The sequence below is a fragment of the Phyllobates terribilis genome, unplaced genomic scaffold (genome assembly GCF_046119375.1).
Source record: "Phyllobates terribilis strain yellow unplaced genomic scaffold, ASM4611937v1 Scaffold_3__8_contigs__length_932513732, whole genome shotgun sequence".
Taxonomy (NCBI): domain Eukaryota; kingdom Metazoa; phylum Chordata; class Amphibia; order Anura; family Dendrobatidae; genus Phyllobates; species Phyllobates terribilis.
The window spans coordinates 515,568,893-515,594,323 of record NW_027362763.1 but is presented as its reverse complement, the minus strand read 5'-3'; the positions used below and the strand labels follow the sequence as shown (position 1 = coordinate 515,594,323).

Sequence of the window (25,431 nt, the reverse complement as noted above, 5' to 3'; positions counted from 1 at the left end):
GGGAGTGGGTCTCCCATAGTATTTGCTTATGCCTTCCAAGCAAAAGCTTCCAAAAATTAGGATGGACCAACTTGCAATGCTCCATACAAGAGCCATGCAGTACAGCATAATACAAACATTATTCACATTATTGGGGAGTGGGTCTCCCATAGTATTTGCTTATGCCTTCCAAGCAAAAGCTTCCAAAAATTAGGACGGACCAACTTGCAATGCCCCTTACAAGAGCCATGCAGTACAGCATATTACAAACATTATTCCCACTATTGGGGAGTGGGTCTCCCATAGTATTTGCTTATGCCTTCCAAGCAAAAGCTTCCAAAAATTAGGACGGACCAACTTGCAATGCCCCTTACAAGAGCCATGCAGTACAGCATATTACAAACATAAGTCCCATTATTGGAGAGTGGGTCTCCCATAGTATTTGCTTATGCCTTCCAAGCAAAAGTTTCCAAAAATTAGGACGGACCAACTTGCAATGCCCCTTACAAGAGCCATGCAGTACAGCATATTAGAAACATTTTTCCCATTATTGGGGAGTGGGTCTCCCATAGTATTTGCTTATGCCTTCCAAGCAAAAGCTTCCAAAAATTAGGACGGACCAACTTGCAATGCCTCTTACAAGAGCCATGCAGTACAGCATATTACAAACATAAGTCCCATTAATGGGAAGTGGGTCTCCCATAGTATTTGCTCATGCCTTCCAAGCAAAAGCTTCCAAAAATTAGGACGGACCAACTTGCAATGCCCCTTACAAGAGCCATGCAGTACAGCATATTACAAACATTATTCCCATTATTGGGGAGTGGTTCTCCCATAGTATTTGCTTATGTCTTCCAAGCAAAAGCTTTCAAAAATTAGGACAGACCAACTTGCAATGCCCCTTACAAGAGTCATGCAGTACAGCATATTACAAACATTATTCCCATTATTGGGGAGTGGGTCTCCCATAGTATTTGCTTATGCCTTCCACGCAAAAGCTTCCAAAAATTAGGACGGACCAACTTGCAATGCCCCTTACAAGAGCCATGCAGTACAGCATATTACAAACATTATTCCCATTATTGGGGAGTGGGTCTCCCATAGTATTTGCTTATGCCTTCCAAACAAAAGCTTCCAAAAATTAGGACGGACCAACTTGCAATGCCCCTTACAAGAGCCATGCAGTACAGCATATTACAAACATAAGTCCCATTATTGGGGAGTGGGTCTCCCACAGTATTTGCTTATGCCTTCCAAGCAAAAGCTTCCAAAAATTAGGACTGACCTACTTGCAATGCCCCTTACAAGAGCCATGCAGTACAGCATATTGTAAACATTATTCCCATTATTGGGGAGTGGGTCTCCCATAGTATTTGCTTATGCCTTCCAAGCAAAAGCTTCCAAAAATTAGGACGGACCAACTTGCAATGCCCCTTACAAGAGCCAGGCAGTACAGCATATTATAAACATAAGTCCCATTATTGGGGAGTGGGTCTCCCATAGTATTTGCTTATGCCTTCCACGCAAAAGCTTCCAAAAATTAGGACGGACCAACTTGCAATGCCCCTTACAAGAGCCATGCAGTACAGCATATTACAAACATTATTCCCATTATTGGGGAGTGGGTCTCCCATAGTATTTGCTTATGCCTTCCAAGCAAAAGCTTCCAAAAATTAGGACGGACCAACTTGCAATGCCCCTTACAAGAGCCATGCAGTACAGCATATTACAAACATAAGTCCCATTATTGGGGAGTGGGTCTCCCACAGTATTTGCTTATGCCTTCCAAGCAAAAGCTTCCAAAAATTAGGACTGACCTACTTGCAATGCCCCTTACAAGAGCCATGCAGTACAGCATATTGTAAACATTATTCCCATTATTGGGGAGTGGGTCTCCCATAGTATTTGCTTATGCCTTCCAAGCAAAAGCTTCCAAAAATTAGGACGGACCAACTTGCAATGCCCCTTACAAGAGCCAGGCAGTACAGCATATTATAAACATAAGTCCCATTATTGGGGAGTGGGTCTCCCATAGTATTTGCTTATGCCTTCCAAGCAAAAGCTTCCAAAAATTAGGACGAACCAACTTGCAATGCCCCTTACAAGAGCCATGCAGTATAGCATATTACAAACATAAGTCCCATTATTGGGGAGTGGGTCTCCCATAGTATTTGTTTATGCTTTCCAAGCAAAAGCGTCCAAAAATTAGGACGGACCAACTTACAATGCCCCTTACAAGAGCCATGCAGTACAGCATATTACAAACATAAGTCCCATTATTGGGGAGTGGGTCTCCCATAGTATTTGCTTATGCCTTCCAAGCAAAAGCTTCAAAAAATTAGGAGGAAATGCAGTGCCCGTTCGAAGACTCGTGGAGGTCCCAGTAGCTTAACAAGACGGTTTTAATGCCCCTTACAAGAGATGTGGAAGTCAGAGTGGTATAACAAGACGCTTTTAATGCCCCTCAGTAGAGACGTGGAGGTCAGAGTGGTATAACAAGACGCTTTTAATGCCCCTTACAAGAGATGTGGAGGTCAGAGTGGTATAACAAGATGCTTTTAATGCCCCTCAGAAGTGACGTGGAGGTCAGAGTGGTATAACAAGACGCTTTTAATGCCCCTTACAAGAGACGTGGGGGTCAGAGTGGTATAACAAGACGCTTTTAATGCCCCTCAGAAGAGACGTGGAGGTCAGAGTGGTATAACAAGATGCTTTTAATGCCCCTCAGAAGAGACGTGGAGGTCAGAGTGGTATAACAAAACGCTTTTAATGCCCCTCAGAAGAGACGCGGAGGTCAGAGTGGTATAACAAGACACTTTTAATGCCCCTCAGAAGAGACATGGAGGTCAGAGTGGTATAACAAGACACTTTTAATGCCCTTAACAAGAGACGTGGCGGTCAGAGTGGTATAACAAGATGCTTATAATGCCCCTTACAAGAGCCATACAGTACAGCATCTTAAAAATATTATTCCCATTATTGGGGAGTGGGTCTCCCACAGTCTTTGCTTATGCCTTCCAAGTAAAAGCTGACAAAGATAAGGACGGAGGAACTTTCAATAATGGCAACACGGACCACGGTAACCCTGGTGGTATAGTGGTGGTGGAGGCTGATGATAAGGAGAAGAACATAAAACAGCCGAAATGAGGAAGCGTATACCCATGTGTGGGTGTGAAGCGGTGCATGGGAATACACCTCCCGAAATAACACAGTGGATTTGACTTTATGTTACTCTGCTGTCATTTGGTGGTGATCAGAAGTTTGGCCCAATCCAGCCCTTGTTCATTTTGATAAGGGTCAGCTTGTCAGCATTGTCAGTTGACAGGCGAGTGCGCTTATCACTTAGAATTCCCCCAGTGGCACTAAAAACACGCTCCGATAACACGCTAGCGGCAGGGCAGGCCAGGACCTCCAAGGCGTACAGAGCGAGTTCATTCCAAGTGTCCAGCTTGGATACCCAATAATTAAAAGGCACAGCGGAATCACGGAGGACGCTGGTACGGTCGGCAAGGTACTCCCTCACCATCTTTTGAAACTTTCCACTCCTTGTGAGAGTACAACACGCCTCAGGGTCTGTCCGAAGGGAGGGTCTGAGAAAACTGTCCCAGAACGTTGACAGTGTTCCCCTGCCACTGCTGGATTGCAGTTGCCTCTCTCTCGCTTATACGCTTTGGTTGGTCAAGGAACTGTGACCTCTGCCGCTAGCGTGTTTAGATACTGCAAAGAAAGGAAAAGGAGGATAATAGAGATTTTTTACCGTGGAACAGCAAAACCACAGTTTTATTTTACTGGTGTATACCAGAATTTTTAAAATATATAGATTTGCGGCTGAACAGTGAGCGACACACTCAAACTGTTTTTTTTTTTAGATACCAAAGGCCCAAAACTGGATACTACACAGATTTTACCCGTTGAACTGCAAAACCACACTGGGATTTGTCAGGCGTACACCAGACTATTTTCAACAGATATATTTTTGTGTCAGAACACTCAGGAGACACTACTGTTTTTTTTTACTGAAAAAAATGCAAAAAGCAGGATAATAGAGATTTTTTACCGTGGAACAGCAAAACCACAGTTTTAATTTACTGGTGTATACCAGACTATTTAAAATATATACATTTGCGGCTGAACAGTGAGCGACACACTCAAACTGTTTTTTTTTTAGATACCAAAGGCCCAAAACTGGATACTACACAGATTTTACCCGTTGAACTGCAAAACCACACTGGGATTTGTCAGGCGTACACCAGACTATTTTAAACAGATATATTTTTGTGTCAGAACACTCAGGAGACACTACTGTTTTTTTTACTGCAAAAAATGCAAAAAGCAGGATAATAGAGATTTTTTACCATGGAACTGCAAAACCACAATGTTAATTTACTGGTGTATACAAGACTTTTTAAAATATATAGATTTGCGGTTGAACAGTGAGCGACACACTCAAACTGTTTTTTTTTTAAATACCAAAGGCCCAAAACTGGATACTACACAGATTTTAACCGTTGAACTGCAAAACCACACCTCTGTTTCTGTGGCCTATACCAGACTCTTATCAACAGATATATTTGTGTCTGAAAAATCAGAGACACACTTTTTTTTTTTTTTGGGAGGGGGGGACACCAATAGGTTAATAAGACAGGTATTTGTACAGTGTGAAGGAGGAAAAAAAAGAGGATTTAGATGAAAAAAAAGGATTTTTACTGGCCCCCGAGACCTGCAGCTAAGTCCAGCAATTTCAAAAACAGGAGCACACAGGACTGTAATGCAGCGTTTGCTGGTATAACCACTGCATCTCCTATACAGCCTGCCTGCCTGATATCTGGGATGGATATTAGTCCTGAGAAGGACTGTTTGTTTGTTCTGGCAGCCTTTACAGACCCTACACTAACTATTTTGCAGCAAAAATCTCTCCCTAGGTCAGCAGCACTGTCCCTTCACTGTCTGATCCAGAGCGTTTGAGTCCAAGATGGCGGCGCCCGGTTTTAAATGCTCGAGGTGACGCTGTGCAGCCAGCCAATCACTGTAATGCCCACAAACAACATGGCTGCGGTATTACAGTGACTGTCTGGCAATCCCTTCATGTTCATTGGCTCTGTAAAGAGCGCCAAACATGCAGGGCAGAGACCCGAGCTCCCGCCCGAGTAACCTGGAAATGCTTGGTGCTCGCCGAACATCCCGAGTAGCGTGATGCTCGGGCGAGTACCGAGCAGTGTCGAGCATGCTTGCTCAGCACTAGTGATAATCAATCTCCTGTTGATAGTACAGTGATTTTATTAAATTTACACTGCACTATCAACTGTACTATCAGGTTGTTCCGAAAGTGGCAAAACCAAATATGTGTACTTTTTTTTTTACATTAAAAATGTGTATTTATCATTGTAATATATATATGCATGGCAATACACATACATTGTAATACACTTGATCTGTCAGCTTTACAGATCATCTCTTAGACACTGTTTCTGGCTGGGTCTAACAGGCCACCTTAGTGGGCAGACTACGAGGTAATTATTTGATCTCTGGCTGCCATGACTACCATTGGGTCCCCGCGATCATGTTGTGGGGGTGATGAAGGGGTGAGAGTGGGAACCCTCTTCCTATCACAACTTTCTAAATACCAAATTCGCTATTAATTGAATCAATATCATACAAACTGATAACATGATATAACCAGTAGTGTTAACAAGTCCATATGCCTTATAAAAGGCCTTCATAAGTTACCCTCATGGACACTCCCAACATGGTAATTCCTACAAAAACATGGAGTCAAAAGTCCATAATATATAATTCCAAAATTATTATTATGTTATACCAAAAACAGGCATAAAAATATTCATATAAATAGAAAGTCTAAAGCAAAGACTTAGGTATTTATGGCTGGTTATCCACATAGAAGTAAGAGGGAAGGGTAGAGTAGATGCTCTATATAAATAATTAATCCCATAAAGTGCTAGTGCATAAACTATATTGAAATGTCATTGCATAAAGTTATGCTATAGATCCAACCATTGAGGACATTGGCATTGCAACGAGCATGTGTTGCTTTGCCCAAATGCACTGCAGCCCCATGTTCATGGCATTGTTGCAAAGTTGCCCAGTTGTAGATGACAGGGAGTCTTCCAGTGTGACATTTGGTTCGATGTTCTGCCCTGTTACTTTTGGAGACTGGGGTGATGTATTGAGAAGAATGTGGAGGAGGTGAATAAGCCCCACATGTTATGGGGGTGTCCCAATTCACCACTTGACCTCCTTGTAGATGGGCATCGTCCTCTTCTCAAAACAAGAATTACTAAGAAATGCAAGATACACATCCAGAAAAACAGTGGCAGCAGGACAAAGTATTGGTGTGGCATGCATTTCAGTGAAAATATGGGTATGCAAATAATCTGTAGTAAAACACATACTTTGTGAGGCAGTCACAGAGTTATTTTTTTTCAACAATATTACCGGCCTGCTGCTGCATAAAGTATGAAAAACAATGTGTAATTGAAATATAGCAGCAGTAGTATAATCACAGTGATGAAGCACTCCCGCTCTCATATCTCTCACTTACTATCAGTTGAATCTCTGTATTATTTTCTTTTCTTCAAACTCTATACACTAATGTCCTTCAGTATTACACACTTCATCTGTACAATATGTTCACTGTTTTGCAGCTTTCTTTTTCTATCCCTATGTTTAAGTTGCAGGCTGTGACATCCTCTCATTCAGGGGTGTACATAGAAATCATGGAGTACCATAGCAGAAGTCCTAATTGAGCCTCCCCACAAAATATAAATATCTGGTGGGGCCACAGAAGAGCATATCTTATAGCAGTACAGTCCTTTCAAAGTAATTTTGCACCTAATGAAGCTCCTTAGTGATACTGCTTTCAAGGATTTCATTAAGTATGATGCCAACAAAAGTGCCCCCCAAACACTGTTTGATACTCCACAGTGACCCAGTATGATGGACCCCACAGTTCCTTACAAACAGTAAATTGGCCCAGACACTGCCCTTCACACAATATGATGGCCCCAACATTGCCATCCATACAGTATAATAGCCCCCCATACAGTATAAGTCCCCTCACACAACCATCTCACATTATGAAGGCCCTCATACAACCCTCCACACAGTATGATGGCCCCTACAACAACCCTCTACACAGTATGATGGACCCAACACAACCCTCCACATTGTATAATGGCACACACAGTATATTGACCCCCACATAGCCCTCCAAATAGTGTAATTGGTGGCCTCAAAGCCCTCTAAATAGTATAATTGACACCTCCATTAGCCCTACAAACAGTTTAATTGGCCCCCATACAGCCTTCTAAACAATATAATTGGCTCCCACATAGCTCTCCAAATAATATAATGGCCCCCATATAGCCCTCCAAATAGTTTAATGGCCCTCACAATGTACTCATTAAATAATTAACGTCTCTGCAGCATGTGTTCTGAAGCGCTGCACAGCAGACTTAATGTAATTACCGTACATCATTGTGCCCGCTGTTCTCAGACATCAGAGCTGAGTTGCATAGGATTATGGTTTTCAATTGTATCTGTATCTAGGATACAATTATGTATTTAATCTACTGAGGATGGCTTAGCATTATAGGAGCATGTGCGCTGAAATAAACATTGCAGCATCCTGCCTAGCTTTTTCTATGCTGCTGTATGTTACATTTTACATGACAGCTATAGGACACTAGCAGTAATACTAGGGCAGTTCTATAGGGTTTCTGACAGCAAGAACTTCTAATGTTAGTGATGCTGTTAGTTCTGGCTTATATGGCAGCATCAAGATCATCAACATTCAAACAAGTGACACAATGAAATTATTACTAGACAGACAGGGAATAGCCTTCTAAGGAGTCTCTATAACTCAGTGAGTTAATATGTACATATAAAAGATGGGGTAAATGACAAATTCAGCTTACCTACTTTTGTCATATGCAACAATCATTAATTCTTCTAGGTTCTAATTTTGCGTTTTGTGAAAAATTGCAATACATTTTCCCAGTAGCAAAATGAATCATACTTCTGGTTTTCTAGTCTTCTAATACTTGTAGTGATGATGTTTGCAGATGAAGTACATTGAAAAGGCAAATATTAAAGTGTTCAGCTTTATCATATTGGCATATGGCATATATTGGCATATATTGGCAGTATATATGTATATATATTGTTTGTTCAATAATAAGAATGCAGAGAGTTGCATTTTTATATAAAAGTCGTTGGTCTGTACATTCCAATTTTAGTATACTAATGAATATTCACAATCATTTTTAATATTACAATTTCTTTTAGTTGGAAATAAAATTAATCATGAAATGAAACAGTAATAGGGGAGCTGGAGAAACTGGAGACAGGAAAGATAAAGCATGACTGTCTGATAATTTGGCAGAAGTTCAATTTGTGCTTTTGAGAAACTAATGAAATGAGAAATGCTGTTTTAAGCTTCACACCATGTCAGATAATGTGTCACTGAAATGTCCTTGAATTAATTGGTCAACTATACATTCAGGGCGAGTCATACAATGAAATTCTTAGGGAAGGCAAAGTGTAATCTCTTGCTCTGCCACTTCTCGGATTAATTGTGAAATTATTGATGGTCAATTTAAAAATTGAACACAAAATTAAATGCATGAAAATACGTAATTAACTTAGGATAGGAATATTTAGCATAATACCATTTCCAAAAACACATTGAAATATATTATATCATTCATCTGACATAAAAACAAGGAAAGCGCAAACATCAGTAACTTTGTTTATAGAGGTAAAAGATGAGTAACAGTTTGGCGCAATTCCATTATCATTCCAGAATCAGCAAAGTAAAAAAAAGTACTTTCACATTAGAGCATTGCTTTCCATTTTGTCTCACTGCATTAATATGAAATACTGGGTAAATATAAGAGTGTTAAAAAATAATCCCAATGTCCTAGATTTTTTTTATATTTGAAGGTCGGTGATGGCAAGTTGTTGATTCCTTCCACACGAGATTGTTATTCTGATGGTAAATTATTATAGAGATTTGATAACGATAGATAAGTGAAATATAATAAACAGCAATAACAGTTGGAGATATGAGCAAAGAGAAGGAAAGAAAAGCTCACATATGTAGTTTTGCTGCAGTTTTTGAGCCAAAGTAAGAAGCTGAAATACCACTCAGTGCCCAAAAATGCCACTAATCGGTAGATGCGTAACAATCAGTGTGGGCAGAATCTTATTGAATGCACATGATAGTGCATTACTTTACTGCTGTAATTAGTATTAAGACTCTGTATGAGGTTTATTTGTCAAAGAGAGGGAAAACCAAGTAAACAACAAAATGGGGTAATGGAACTGTTCAAAATAATAAAATCAAATGTTACTTACCCTTCGCAGGTCCAATACTGCATCTCTGCTGCTGCCCCCTTGATTGTGTACAGGCTGCAGCAGTGACGTAACGTCAACAATTCTTCAGCCAATAACTGGGCTCAATGCCTCTGCTGATGGAGACGGTACAAGCATTGTGATTGGCTACAGCACTATAGACGTGACCTCGCCGCTACAACCTGTACAGAATAATGGCAGCAGCCAGTGCTGAACCTCCAGTAGCAGCTGACCACACAGCCGCTATGTAACCTGTAAGTCCAGGGGCCTGCTGCCAGTGCCAGTAACACCCACCGCCCCCACCCTACAGCACAGTTTTAAATGTATCTGCATCCTGGATCCTGGTGAGGGAATAGGGAGAAGTATTTATTTATTTAAATCAATGAATGCATTGTGGGGCCATTATACCATTTGGAGGGCTACGTGGAGGCCATGATACTATTTGGAGGACTATGTGGAGGCAAAAATGCTATTTGGTGGGCTATGTGAAGGCCATTACTCTATTTAGAGGGCTATGGAAGACACTATACTGTTTGGAGGGCTATGTGATGGGCCAGTATACTATTTGGATGACTATGTGGGGAGCCATCATACTGCAGTAAGGTCTATCTCAGGGTCATTATACTGTTTTCAGGACTATGTGGGGATCATTATATTATTTGCAGGACTATATGGGCACCATAATACTGTTTGGAGGGTTGTGTGGGGTTCATCATATTGTATGGAGGGTTGTGTTATGTCCATCATTCTTTATAGAAGGTTGTGTAAGGGCCATTTTACTGTTTGGAGAGCTAATGGAGCCATTACACTGTACAGTGTCCATCACACTGTGTCTAGAATTATGTGGGGGCCATCGTACTGTATGGGGGCCATTATACTGTACGGAGGGCCATTATACTTTATGGAGTACCATTATATTGTATGGAGGGCTATGTTGAGGCAAACATACTGTGTGTTGGGGACAATGGGGGGCCATCATACTGTGTTAGGGTTACTGTGGAGGTATCATTCTGTGTTGGGGTTACTATGAAGTTATCATAATTTGCAGGGGGGGCTATAGGGTCATACTATGCACGTGGTGGATACTGTGTAGGAATTCATTATCGGGGTATCAAACTGTGATTGGGGGCACTTTTGTTGTTAAGTTTTTTTTTTAACATGGTCATGACAAAATATCTAAAGAAGTTGCAAGGGGCAAAACCCCTTTTACAGATAATACAAGTTTTTATTTAGTTCTGAAGAATAAAGGCCATCAGGCATATTAAATGCCTCTGGGAATACTTAGGAAGCTTTGCATCAGTCACCTATTTTTAACACTTGGAATAGTTGTACTTTTTTGATGTAACCATTGAAAACTGATATGTGACAATATGCTTCTATTCAGTCACACTGCCAGAATTTGGAATTGAGACTATATAAAGTAATCATTTTTTATGAGAACACTTGAATCTCTTATGCATCCTATTTACTATATGTTGTTTTAATGCAATATTTATTATTTTGTGTATTAACAGTTCACAGTTAAGAACGCATAATTGTGTGGACATTGGAATATGTGGTGTTTGCTTGATTATGGACATGAACCCTTAACAGTTGCATCACATTTTACCTTACAGCAGGTTTCCATTAACTTTAGTATGAAGAAAAATGTAGTGTACTTTATTATTCCGCAGGTCAAACAAGTTGGAAATGTGACCGATTCATAAATCAATGAGATCAGTAAAAATTCTTCTGATCACTTTTATCTATTATATATACTGTAAAACAGAGCCTATTGCCCTAATGTGTACAGAGCCCAAGCTACTGAATGCAGTTAGTGGGAAATTACTGCATAATGCTCAGTGACAATATGATAAAATATAGAAACATTTGAAGACAATTCCAAGTTGATTACTTTGGTAAATAAAAATATACAATATAAAGATCCCTTTTTCTGGCAGCATTTTATTCAACAGCTTGCTTAAATTAATAGCAAATACTGGAGCCTATCAGTTTTTTTTACCTACCACTGCTCCAAATTGACACCAAAGAACAGAAGTAAACAGGCCATTTTCTCCCAAAAGATGAACAATTTCAGCTTCTGCTTTTCTCATTTGAATTTAATAGTAAATGCATTAAACAACGACCAACACTTAAACCCTTGAGGACCCGTGCGATTTTTTGTTTGTGCGCTTTCATAGTATGTTATAAGTTGTTAAGGTGTTAAACACAAAAATAAATTGAATATTTCAAAACAGTTGACTTAAAGGGAATCTGTGAGTAGGATCAAGACTTCCTAAGCCATCTATATTATAGAAACATACAATCACAGAATATTAGAGTTGAAAAGAACCTCCAAGGTCATCATATTCAACACCCTGTCAATGCAGGATTCACTAAACCATCTCAGACAGATGTCTGTCCAGCCTCTGTTTGAAGACTTCCATTGAAGGAGAACTCACCATAGAATCATAGAATGTTAGAGTTGGAAGGGACCTCCAAGTTCATCATATCCAACCCCCTGCTCAATGCAGGATTCACTAAACCATCTCAGACAGATGTCTGTCCAGCCTCTGTTTGAAGATTTCTATTGAAGGAGAACTACCACCTCTCGTGGCAGCCAGTTCCACTCATTGATCAACCTCACTATCAAAAAGATTTTTCTAATATCTAATCTGTATCTTCTCCGTCTCCCTTCTTTCCCCTATAGATCATAGTAAGCTGAATAAAATAATACCAATGATACCATGATATCAGTTAACAAGTGTTAAGCTGTTAGGGTAAGTGCCCACGATGCAGAAATGCTGCATATTTTTTCCGCATCTCCCTGGCAGGAAAAACACATGTGGATTTTACATGCGTTTTTCCTGCCAGGTAGAAGCATTTGTCAAGCGTTTTTGCTGCATTTCTGCATGAGGGTTATAAAGCGCTTTTCTAAGAGATTTTAGCATCACTTGGAAAGTGCTTGACAACTTGGTCACACTATATAAATCCATGCAACCGGCATATATAGTGTGACCAAGTAAGAGTTAAAAAAGAATAAAATGGTAAAAAATAAAAAAAAACACATTATACTCACCTTTCATGGCCTGCGGTCTGTTCTCTGCTGCGTCCGGTCTCTTGTACGGCTTGCGGTGGTGTGAAAGGACCTTTCATGATGCCATTTAGTCATGTGACAGGTCACGCGACCGCCTACGTCAGCGGTCGCGTGACTTGTCACATGACTGAATGACATCATGGAAGGTCCTTTCACACCACCGCGAGCGGTACAAGAGATCCGATGCAGCAGAGAAAAGACCGGGGGACATCGGAAGGTGAGTATAATGTTTATTTTTTATTCTAAATTCTTTTTTTAACAGGTACCATGGTACCCGGGTCTGGAGGAGAGTCTCCTCTTCTCTAGACCCGGGTACCATCCACACATTGAATCGCTTAATATCTGCATGTGCACATGTAGTGATGCGGATATTAAGTGGTTCAATGCAAGTCAATGGCGGCAATTACGCTGCGTGTCCGCAAAATTAATGGACATGCTGCGGATTTTCCATTGGAGTTGGGCACTTTTATCTGATTTGCATATATACAATGAATAGGACTTACTTTACAGAATCCAGTATTATCATCACATGAGTCGGAGTGACCAAAACATCGACATGGCTCACACTTCCCACCAAATAAGGTGCCATTTACTCGCCTGTGTCCTGGCAAACAGGACTGCAAAAGAGAAAGCGTTAGTTACAGAGGAACATTATCTGGTTTGACTTAGAAGAAAATTTGAAGGCAAAGACAAAACTTAAAATCACACGATTCCGCTTTGCAGTGATAAATGTGCATGCTGTGCGTTCCAACTGACCTTACTATCACCTTTAAGTGGAAGGCTAAATGGAGCATACGCTTCAACTTTCTTCTGATGTAGCGCAGAAAGACAGAAAATAGAGAGAATAGGAAGAAAAAGAATAAGAACAGCCTTATAGGAAACAAAACATATTGAAGAAAAATAAAGAAGTAAAAGGATAGCCAAATCAGTGTCAAAGAGAATCACACTGCCAGTATTACTAATTGCTCTGCTGTATACTAACTTCTAGTAGTGTTACTAATTCCTAATGTATTTGATTATATAAGATAACAATGTTATATTATGTGATATTTTGGGAGTATGATAGATAATAGTTTAAAAATCGATTTTGATCTGATTAATGACCTCTGAGACCCCATGTGATATCTCTTCACGTGGTTGTGTCCTCCAATAGCAAAAAGTCAAAGTAATGTTTTTGTACATAAGAGGATGATTTCCACAGTTCCTGTCGTCTGCAATAATACTACAGAATACTCTACATCAGACTATTATCTCAGAAACCAGATTCACACTGCTCTAATTGTAAAAAGGTGCACTACTTGTATTATATAAAGAACGGTTATAATTATCAGATGTATACCGTTAATATTGTCATGATTATCATTATTACTATCATACCTTAAGTTAGACATTTCCAATTATACTAAACTATGCAAAAAGGGCATTAATGACAAAAAATGTTAGACATTTTGTCCATCTACAGTATATTGAAAACTGCGCAATCTAAGATCTATTTCTGATTTCATGAGGTGCTCTAAACAGTTTATTGGTTTTAGATTATATGGCAAAATCTCAGATAATTGTGCAATTATGATTAGTAGATTTTCTGGATTACTACACAACTTGAAAAGTGTATAAAACACACTTGTAAGTAGAGATGAACGAACCCGAACTGTAAAGCTCGTACTGGACACCTAGTGTCTGGTGCTGAATTCTGAACACAAACTTCTCCCGAAAGTCCGTTTTATAGTTTGGACATCCATTGATTTATATGGGTTCGGGTTCAGGTTCGAGTTCGTGTACAGTTCTGGTACCCAGACCGAACTTTAGACTAAAGTTTGGTCACCCTCGACGAACCCAAACTTCCATGGGTCCGCTCATCCCTACTAGTAAGGAAACCTCAAGAACCTTCAGCCCCATAATGAAATAGCTACATAAAGTCTATTATAAGAAGTACAGAGCATAACAATTAGGTGACATATTGTAATACTGAAATAAAGCTTACTTCACAAGAAGTACCACTGTATCCAGGAGGACACTGACATATTTCAATATCAAAAGCCGTGCGTCCACTGGGTAAGGATTCCTCTGCTACTTCAAGGGTAACAGAACTTAATCTAAAATGTTACAGACAAAAAAGTAATGTGAGTAATGTGAGTTTACACCTACTGTATAGAAATACCAGTTATGTGTAATATATTTCACTAAGCCTATAATCAGAATTGTATTGTAGGTCTCTGTAGGCAATTGAGTTACATTTAACAGTAAGTATGGGTTTGTTATACATCACTGCTATATATATCAAATTCCTGAAGTTCTCTAGCACAAGAAAATCTTGAGCTGATGTATTATTTTTACATTATCTTATTGTGCTAGTCCAATAACGACTGGATGGTTGAGCCCTCTTCATTGGGTTAATAAAAATGTCTGTTTTTAAAAGATCTCATTCAGACATCATTGATATTTTTAGCAGGTAAAACACGAACAGCTGTTTCTACGCGTTTTGGATCCAATTCTCTTAGGTGCTTAATTAGTGTGTAAGCTTTTACCATCAGTAAAGAACTAATGAAAAAATAAATAAATTATAAATCTTCTATTCATTACAATGTTAAAGGGAATCTGTCAGTATGTTTTGGTATGTAATCCGAGAGCAGTATAATATAGAGACAGAAAGCCTGATCCCAACAATATATTATTTACTGGACTGCTTGTCAGCATGCTGCCAATCAGTGGTGGGGCAGGATTACACAGATTAGCCTGATTGCTGTGCACGTGAGATCTAGTCAGAGAGTGATAATTTAAATTAAACACTGATTTTACTGACACTACAACACATAGCCTAGTAAGTGAAACATCACTGTAATCAGCGTCTCTTGCCCTATGTTATGGTGCAGTAAGATTAAATAGCAAAGACCTGATGACAGATTCCCTTTAAATGACCAACCCATTTGAGCTATTTACATGTGCATGTAGGTTAATGAAAGTTGAATAAATTGATACCTTGATATCTGGAGTCTGATGTTTTAGTCCAGAGAAAAGCGTATTTTTCTTAATATATAAATGCGCTCTTAAGTAGAGATGAGCGTTGTTCTACTCGAACTGTTCGCCAATCTCAAATTCGAGCTGTTTTGGGCGGTGTTCGAGCCGTTCGGCGAACACGAACAATTTGATAAAAATTCGGCTGTTCGAGGTTATGTTCGATAACTGTTCGTGCACCAAAATCATAACTGGATTTTTTCTCAGTAATGATGAAAATTAATGTTAATACGCAGTTTGAGTGTACAGCGGGGTGGGGGGAGGGGCAGGGGATGGATCTCTGCAGGAACAATGAAGATCTCCATTTTTTTTTCTCTTTCCCGCATTTGCAGTGGGGAGGTGCAATCTGTCAGCCTATCAGCAGCACACACACGGAGCGAAGTGCTTTTTTTCACACAAGCAAGGGCATGTGTCATTGGCAGTGTATGTCACATGTCCTTGCCCTATAAGACCAAGCCATTTTCCCCGTCGCCACCATTTTCTCACTGCTGCAGCTGCGTGGTAGACGGCACCGCTGTTGCTGTGTGCGCTATACCTTGTTAATTTCAAGCCAATTTTCGCACAAATATACAGATAGCTTGGGAGTAGGGAATAGTTGTGATTGCAGTCCTTTTAAGGACTAGGTTACAGCATTTCCTACGACTTTTATCAGGGAGGTCTGTGCTCTTAAATAGATAGGTTGTGGGAGTAAAGACTAATTGTAGTTGGAGTCCTTTTCAGGACTAGGTTACATCATTTCCTATCAGTTTTTGCCAGGCAGGTCTGTGCCAGTGCTGTGCAAGTTTTTTTCACAGCATTCGGCTGAATCTAGCAAAGCTAATCCTTTTTGGCCTATTGCAGAGTGTGTTAGTCAGTGGAGTAGCCTATCTGTGCTGCAAGATATACCACCTGTGTATAGAATACCAATTTTTTTACTGCACCTAGTGAAGTAAAATCTTTTGGGCATAGCATCTGTAGCGCTGGCGTCCCTGCCCTCTGCTAGGCAGGGACGCTGCTCCCCTCACCGCTCTGCTCCGTGCCCGGCGTCCTCTCCCCGCTCTGCTGTCAGCGCGCGCTCCTTCCCGGCGTCCTCCTCCTGCTCTGCTCTCAGCGCGCGCTCCCTCCCGGCCCCTGTGCTTAGGGCGCGCGCGCGCGCGCTCCCCTCCTCTTAAAGGGGCCGCGCGCGCCGTCCTAAGGAGTCCCCGGCCAATGGCCGGAGGACTTCATCATATATAAGGCACCTCCTCCAAAATGGAGGTGCCCGAGCAATGTTGTTTGCACCTGTGTCTCACCTGTGCTTCAGCCCTCAGGTCCCGTTGCCAGTTTCCTGCCAGTTACCTGCCAGTTTCCTGCCAGTTACCTGCCTGATTCCTGCCTGAATACTTGTTACCTGTCTGCCAGTCTGAGGTCCGACGGTCTGCCTTACTACTCCTGTCAGTCTGTCTAAAGGACCAGCCTGCCCGCTCACCTGGGAGCGCACATCAGCTACCTGCCTACTTTCCTGAGGTCCGACGGTCTGCCTTACAACTCTGGTCAGTCTGTCTATGGACCAGCTTGCCCGCTCACCTGGGAGCGCTTCTCCGTTACCTGCCTGCTTGCCAGCCCGGAGGCTCCGTTGTCACGTGCTGTGACCATCAGCTACTTCAGACTCTTGTCCGCTCACCTGGGAGCGCTTCTCCGTTACCTGCCTGCTTGCCAGCCCGGAGGCTCCGTTGTCACGTGCTGTGACCATCAGCTACTTCAGACTCTTGTCCGCTCACCTGGGAGCGCTTCTCCGTTACCTGCCTGCTTGCCAGCCCGGAGGCTCCGTTGTCACGTGCTGTGACCATCAGCTACTTCAGAGACTCTTGCCCGCTCACCTGGGAGCGCTTCTCCGTTACCTGCCTGCTTGCCAGCCCGGAGGTTCCGCCGTCACGTGCCGTGACCACCTGTTATTCCAGAGACTCTCGCTTGCTCACCTGGGAGCACACATCTACCATCTGCCTGCTAGCCTACCCGGAGGCTCTGCCATCACAGGTCGTACCTACCCTTTACCCAGAGACTGCCCTGATCACTTGCCGTATCTCCCTGTTCGTTCATCCAGAGACTGCCGCCCGCTCCCTTACAAGGGCCGCCCCCTTGTATAGTAGCTCAGAGGTTCCGCCTCCCAGACCCGTTACAGTTTGCTCGGGCCATGGAACCCGATGGCACCCAAGCTCCCTCGCTCTCGGACCTCTGTCTTGAACTGTCCCGTCAGAGGTCCCAACAGGAGTCCATCCTGGGTCACCTGCGGAATGTTAATACTCGCCTGAACACTCTGTCTGATCCACCAACAACCTCCGCCAGTGCCATATCTTGCAATCCGGCAGCTCCGCTGCCCACTAATACCATGGTATCCTACCCCGGACCCCGGCTTTCTGCACCTCCTCGCTTCGGAGGCGACTCCGTCCAGGCTCGGGGCTTCTTAAATCAGTGCACCCTGCATTTTGAACTTTTGTCCTACCAGTTTAACTCCGACCGGGCCAAAATTGCCTTCATCATGTCCCATCTCACCGGGGAGGCCCTGGCCTGGCTAAATCCTCTATGGGAGAGAGGAGACCCCCTGGTGTCCAACTTGCCTGCTTTTCTCACGGCTTTCCGGAAAGTCTTCGACGAACCCGGACGGAAGACCTCATCTGCATCATCGTTGCTACGCCTCCGTCAGGGGAGTCTCACCGTGGGCCAATATGCCATACGGTTCCATACCCTTGCCTCGGAGCTGACCTGGGATAACGACGCTCTGGTTTCCGTCTTCTGGGAGGGTCTGTCCGGCCGTATTAAAGATGAACTTGCCGGTCGGGACACTCCTACCACTCTCGATGACTTAATAACTCTTGCCACCCGGATTGACCTACGGTTCCAGGAGCGTGCCAGAGAGGTCACCCGTGAGAGGAGGTTACCACGTCTAGCTCCTACTTTTCAGAAACCCGTCACTCCTTCTGTCTCTAACCAGGTACACCCTCCTGAGCCTATGCAGGTCGACCAGACCAAGATGGTCAAGACCCGACAGGACTTACGCCGTGCCGAGGGGACCTGCTTCTACTGTGGCAGTAAGGAGCACCAGATCCGTGCCTGCCCGGAAAGGTCGGGAAACGCCTGTGTCTAGGTTCGCTCAGAGAGGTCCACCTAGACAAGAATAAATCCTCTCCATCCCTGCTGTTGTCAGTTTCAATCGTCTACGGGGAGAACCGTTATTTCGAACTAGCCCAACTGGACTCTGGAGCAGCCGGGAATCTTATTTCACAGTCCCTGGTAGAGAAATACCGCATCCCCACCAAACCTCTGGCTGTACCCTTGTCTGTGGCTGCCGTGGATGGGGGGCTCTTACCACGCCCCATCCAACTCATCACCGAATCCATTACTCTGCAGGTGGGAATGCTGCATTCTGAGAGTATCTCCTTTCATGTTCTGCCTGGACTCTCTCACGCCCTCTTGCTAGGTCTGCCTTTTCTCCAGAGACATGCACCCGTGCTTGACTGGCAAACCGGAGAAGTCCTTCGCTGGGGACAAGACTGTCATAAGACCTGCCTGGTTCCCGTCCATACCGTCCGTCCCTCTCCTACCCCAGCTAATCTACCTGGACTTCCAATTCCTTATTGGTCTTATGCTGATGTCTTTAATAAAAAGGAGGCAGAGACATTACCCCCTCATAGACCATACGACTGTCCCATCGACCTGTTACCCGGTACTACTCCTCCCCGTGGGCGTATTTATCCTTTATCCGCTGCTGAGACCCGGTCGATGTCCGAATATATTGAGGAGAATCTGGCCAGGGGATTCATCCGGAAATCTACCTCCCCGGCGGGAGCAGGCTTCTTTTTCGTTAAAAAGAAGGACGGCTCTCTCCATCCCTGTATAGACTATAGAGGCCTAAACCAGATCACGGTGAAGAATAAGTACCCCCTTCCGCTCATTCCAGAATTATTTGATCGTCTGAGGGGGGCTAGAATCTTCACCAAACTAGACCTCCGTGGGGCGTACAACCTGGTTCGTATCCGTCAAGGGGATGAATGGAAGACGGCATTCAACACCCGGGACGGCCACTATGAATACCTGGTAATGCCCTTTGGTCTCTGTAACGCTCCTGCCGTCTTTCAAGAGTTGGTCAATGACATCTTCCGGGACCTTCTCTACTCCTGCGTAGTGGTGTACCTGGACGACATCTTGGTCTTCTCTCCGGATCTCCAGACTCACCGGAGGGACGTTCGTCAGGTCCTGCTCAGGCTCAGGCAGAATCACCTCTTCGCTAAATGCGAGAAGTGCCTCTTTGAGCAGACCTCGCTTCCGTTTTTGGGCTACATTATTTCTCAGACCGGCCTACGAATGGATCCAGAGAAACTGTCTGCCATCGAGAAATGGCCTCGACCGGAGGGGCTGAAGGCCATTCAGCGGTTCCTGGGCTTCGCCAACTACTACCGCCTCTTCATACCACACTTCTCTTCCCGGACTGCCCCAATTTCCGCGCTCACCCGTAAGGGTACTAATCCCAAAGAGTGGCCGCCCGAAGCAGAAGAAGCCTTTCTTTCCTTAAAACAGGCCTTCTCTTCCGCCCCGGTGCTGCATCGCCCGGACGGCAACAAGCAGTTCTTCCTGGAAGTGGACGCCTCCTCCTCTGGAGCTGGAGCGGTACTTACTCAAAAATCTTCTTCCGGGAGGATGGTAACTTGCGGCTTCTTCTCTAAACTCTTCTCCTCCTCAGAGCGCAATTATTCCATAGGAGATCGAGAGTTATTGGCCATCAAACTGGCATTGGAGGAGTGGCGTTACCTGCTTGAGGGGGCTCTTCACCCGGTAATAATTTACACTGACCACAAGAACTTGGCTTATCTCCAGCATGCCCAGAGACTTAACCCGCGCCAAGCCCGGTGGTCCTTGTTTTTTGCTCGTTTTGATTTTGTCCTTCATTTTCACCCGGCTGACAAAAACGTCAAGGCGGACGCCTTGTCTCGATCCTTTCTGGTATCTGATCTCGAGGAAGATCCGAAACACATCATCGATCCCGCCAGAGTAATGCAGGTGGCTCCCGTGAGTCTAAATCGTCTTCCTCCCGGAAAGACGTTCGTATCAGTACCTGATCGGGAGAAGATCCTTCACTGGGGTCACTCGTCTAAACTGGCTGGCCACGCTGGTCAGAAGAAGACCCTCCAGCTTATTTCCCGGCACTACTGGTGGCCTACCCTGCACAAGGATGTAATAGACTTTGTTTCTGCCTGTGTGTCCTGCGCCCGCAACAAGGTTCCGAGACATCTGCCAGCCGGTCGCCTCCTTCCGCTCCCAGTACCTGCTGCCCCCTGGCAGCATATTGCAATGGACTTCATAACTGACCTCCCACTCTCTGCCGGTTGTACGGTCATTTGGGTGGTCGCTGACCGCTTCTCCAAGATGGCTCATTTCGTTCCCCTGCCAGGCCTCCCGTCTGCACCCGAGCTAGCTAGAGACTTTATTCGTCACATCTTCCGTTTTCATGGCCTGCCCCTCCACATCGTGTCGGATGGTGGGGTACAGTTCACCTCACGCTTCTGGAGAGCCACTTGTAAACTACTAGACGTCTCCCTGGACTTCTCTTCCGCTTACCACCCACAGTCCAATGGTCAAGTGGAGCGGATCAATCAGAACCTGACCAGTTACCTCCGGCACTTCGTTAATGCCCACCATTCTGACTGGGTGGATCTCCTACCATGGGCCGAGTTCTCTTACAATAATCACGAGAGCGAATCCTCCTCCAAATCCCCGTTTTTTGTAGTCTTTGGTCAGCATCCTCGGATTCCTTTTCCTGTCTCCACCTCGGTGGACAACCCGGCTGCGGAATCTCTCGTTAGCAAATTTTCCTCCATTTGGGAGAGTACCCGATCCGCACTCCTTCAGTCTTCCGAGCGTATGAAAAGACACGCTGAAAAAAAACGTCTGGACCCTCCTCAATTCCGTCCTGGGGATAAAGTCTGGCTCTCGTCCAAATATGTCCGGCTCAAGATCCCTTCCTATAAGTTAGGGCCTCGGTTCATCGGCCCACTGGAGGTCATCAGTCAGATCAACCCGGTGGCCTATAAATTGAAACTCCCGGTCAACTTACGGATCCCTAACTCCTTCCATGTATCTCTCCTCAAACCTGTGGTACTTAACTCTTTTTCCAAGTCTACAGGTACGCCTCCTGCTCCGGTTTCTGCTGAGGACGAGTTTGAGGTAGAGAACATTCTTGCCACCAAAAGGGTAAGAGGAAAGACCTTTTTTCTGGTAGATTGGAAGGGGTTTGGTCCTGAGGAGAGAACGTGGGAGCCCCGGGAGAACATCCATGCCCCTCTCATCCTAGCTAAATTTCTGTCTGGCCTAAAAAAGGGGGGGCCTAAAGGGGGGGGTACTGTAGCGCTGGCGTCCCTGCCCTCTGCTAGGCAGGGACGCTGCTCCCCTCACCGCTCTGCTCCGTGCCCGGCGTCCTCTCCCCGCTCTGCTCTCAGCGCGCGCTCCTTCCCGGCCCCTGTGCTTAGGGCGCACGCGGGCGCGCTCCCCTCCTCTTAAAGGGGCCGCGCGCGCCGTCCTAAGGTGTCCCCGGCCAATGGCCGGAGGACTTCATCATATATAAGGCACCTCCTCCAAAATGGAGGTGCCCGAGCAATGTTGTTTGCACCTGTGTCTCACCTGTGCTTCAGCCCTCAGGTCCCGTTGCCAGTTTCCTGCCAGTTACCTGCCAGTTTCCTGCCAGTTACCTGCCTGATTCCTGCCTGAATACTTGTTACCTGTCTGCCAGTCTGAGGTCCGACGGTCTGCCTTACTACTCCTGTCAGTCTGTCTAAAGGACCAGCCTGCCCGCTCACCTGGGAGCGCACATCAGCTACCTGCCTACTTTCCTGAGGTCCGACGGTCTGCCTTACAACTCCGGTCAGTCTGTCTATGGACCAGCTTGCCCGCTCACCTGGGAGCGCTTCTCCGTTACCTGCCTGCTTGCCAGCCCGGAGGCTCCGTTGTCACGTGCTGTGACCATCAGCTACTTCAGACTCTTGTCCGCTCACCTGGGAGCGCTTCTCCGTTACCTGCCTGCTTGCCAGCCCGGAGGCTCCGTTGTCACGTGCTATGACCATCAGCTACTTCAGACTCTTGTCCGCTCACCTGGGAGCGCTTCTCCGTTACCTGCCTGCTTGCCAGCCCGGAGGCTCCGTTGTCACGTGCTGTGACCATCAGCTACTTCAGAGACTCTTGCCCGCTCACCTGGGAGCGCTTCTCCGTTACCTGCCTGCTTGCCAGCCCGGAGGTTCCGCCGTCACGTGCCGTGACCACCTGTTATTCCAGAGACTCTCGCTTGCTCAACTGGGAGCACACATCTACCATCTGCCTGCTAGCCTACCCGGAGGCTCTGCCATCACAGGTCGTACCTACCCTTTACCCAGAGACTGCCCTGATCACTTGCCGTATCTCCCTGTTCGTTCAACCAGAGACTGCCGCCCGCTCCCTTACAAGGGCCGCCCCCTTGTATAGTAGCTCAGAGGTTCCGCCTCCCAGACCCGTTACAGCATCATTCTATTAGTCCATCTATACTGACCTCCATCAGTTTGCAAATTAAAACTAATTTTTATCTGCATCTACAGTACCTCTGAAAAAATATTTGGGCTTCTAGCTGTGTGTGGGACTTGTTGTATTAGTCCATCTATACTGACCTCCATCAGGTTGCAAACTGAATATATTTTTTTCTGCATCTACCTCTGAAAAAATATTTGGGCTTCTAGCTGTGTGTGGGTCTTGTTCTATTAATCCATCTATACCGACCTCCATCAGGTTGCAAACTGAATATAATTTTTTTCTGCATCTAGCTCTGAAAAAATATTTGGCCTTCTAGCAGTGTGTCGGACTTTCTCTATTAGTCCATCTATACTGACCTCCATCAGGTTGCAAATTAAAAATAATTTGTATCTGCATCTACAGTACCTCTGAAAAAATATTTGGGCTTCTAGCTGTGTGTGGGACTTGTTGTATTAGTCCATCTATACTGACCTCCATCAGGTTGCAAATTAAAAATAATTTTTATCTGCATCTACAGTACCTCTGAAAAAATATTTGGGCTTCTAGCTGTGTGTGTGACTTGTTGTATTAGTCCATCTATACTGACCTCCATCAGGTTGCAAACTGAATATATTTTTTTCTGCATCTACCTCTGAAAAAATATTTGGGCTTCTAGCTGTGTGTGGGACTTGTTGTATTAGTCCATCTATACTGACCTCCATCAGGTTGCAAATTAAAAATAATTTGTATCTGTATCTACAGTACCTCTGAAAAAATATTTGGGCTTCTAGCTGTGTGTGGGACTTGTTGTATTAGTCCATCTATACTGACCTCCATCAGGTTGCAAATTAAAAATAATTTTTATCTGCATCTACAGTACCTCTGAAAAAATATTTGGGCTTCTAGCTGTGTGTGGGACTTGTTGTATTAGTCCATCTATACTGACCTCCATCAGGTTGCAAACTGAATATATTTTTTTCTGCATCTACCTCTGAAAAAATATTGGGCTTCTAGCTGTGTGTGGGTCTTGTTCTATTAATCCATCTATACTGACCTCCATCAGGTTGCAAACTGAATATAATCTTTTTCTGCATCTAGCTCTGAAAAAATATTTGGCCTTCTAGCAGTGTGTCGGACTTTCTCCATTAGTCCATCTATACTGACCTCCATCAGGTTGCAAATTAAAAATAATTTTTATCTGCATCTACAGTACCTCTGAAAAAATATTTGGGCTTCTAGCTGTGTGTGGGACTTGTTGTATTAGTCCATCTATACTGACCTCCATCAGGTTGCAAATTGAATATATTTTTTTCTGCATCTACCTCTGAAAAAATATTTGGGCTTCTAGCTGTGTGTGGGACTTGTTGTATTAGTCCATCTATACTGACCTCCATCAGGTTGCAAATTAAAAATAATTTGTATCTGCATCTACAGTACCTCTGAAAAAATATTTGGGCTTCTAGCTGTGTGTGGGACTTGTTGTATTAGTCCATCTATACTGACCTCCATCAGGTTGCAAATTAAAAATAATTTTTATCTGCATCTACAGTACCTCTGAAAAAATATTTGGGCTTCTAGCTGTGTGTGGGACTTGTTGTATTAGTCCATCTATACTGACCTCCATCAGGTTGCAAACTGAATATATTTTTTTCTGCATTTACCTCTGAAAAAATATTGGGCTTCTAGCTGTGTGTGGGTCTTGTTCTATTAATCCATCTATACTGACCTCCATCAGGTTGCAAACTGAATATAATTTTTTTCTGCATCTAGCTCTGAAAAAATATTTGGCCTTCTAGCAGTGTGTCGGACTTTCTCTATTAGTCCATCTATACTGACCTCCATCAGGTTGCAAATTAAAAATAATTTTTATCTGCATCTACAGTACCTCTGAAAAAATATTTGGGCTTCTAGCTGTGTGTGGGACTTGTTGTATTAGTCCATCTATACTGACATCCATCAGGTTGCAAACTGAATATATTTTTTTCTGCATCTACCTCTGAAAAAATATTTGGGCTTCTAGCTGTGTGTGGGTCTTGTTCTATTAATCCATCTATACTGACCTCCATCAGGTTGCAAACTGAATATAATTTTTTTCTGCATCTAGCTCTGAAAAAATATTTGGCCTTCTAGCAGTGTGTCGGACTTTCTCTATTAGTCCATCTATACTGACCTCCATCAGGTTGCAAATTAAAAATAATTTGTATCTGCATCTACAGTACCTCTGAAAAAATATTTGGGCTTCTAGCTGTGTGTGGGACTTGTTGTATTAGTCCATCTATACTGACCTCCATCAGGTTGCAAATTAAAAATAATTTTTATCTGCATCTACAGTACCTCTGAAAAAATATTTGGGCTTCTAGCTGTGTGTGGGACTTGTTGTATTAGTCCATCTATACTGACCTCCATCAGGTTGCAATCTGAATATATTTTTTTCTGCATCTACCTCTGAAAAAATATTTGGGCTTCTAGCTGTGTGTGGGACTTGTTGTTTTAGTCCATCTATA

General features: G+C 43.8%; 1 protein-coding gene across 6 annotated transcripts in view; it reads right to left on the bottom strand.

Annotated features, from left to right (window-relative positions):
- Window positions 1–25,431, bottom strand: part of LAMA2 (laminin subunit alpha 2) — a 1,447,346-nt gene that overhangs the window by 794,331 nt on the left and 627,584 nt on the right. For all 6 annotated transcript variants that reach the window (XM_073676060.1, XM_073676058.1, XM_073676059.1 and 3 more), the window contains exons 15-16: window positions 14,412–14,523; window positions 12,931–13,044 (exon numbers count right to left, since the gene is read on the bottom strand). In XM_073676060.1, coding sequence (XP_073532161.1) covers window positions 12,931–13,044; window positions 14,412–14,523 — 226 coding nt within the window. The remainder of the gene's footprint in view (window positions 1–12,930; window positions 13,045–14,411; window positions 14,524–25,431) is intronic.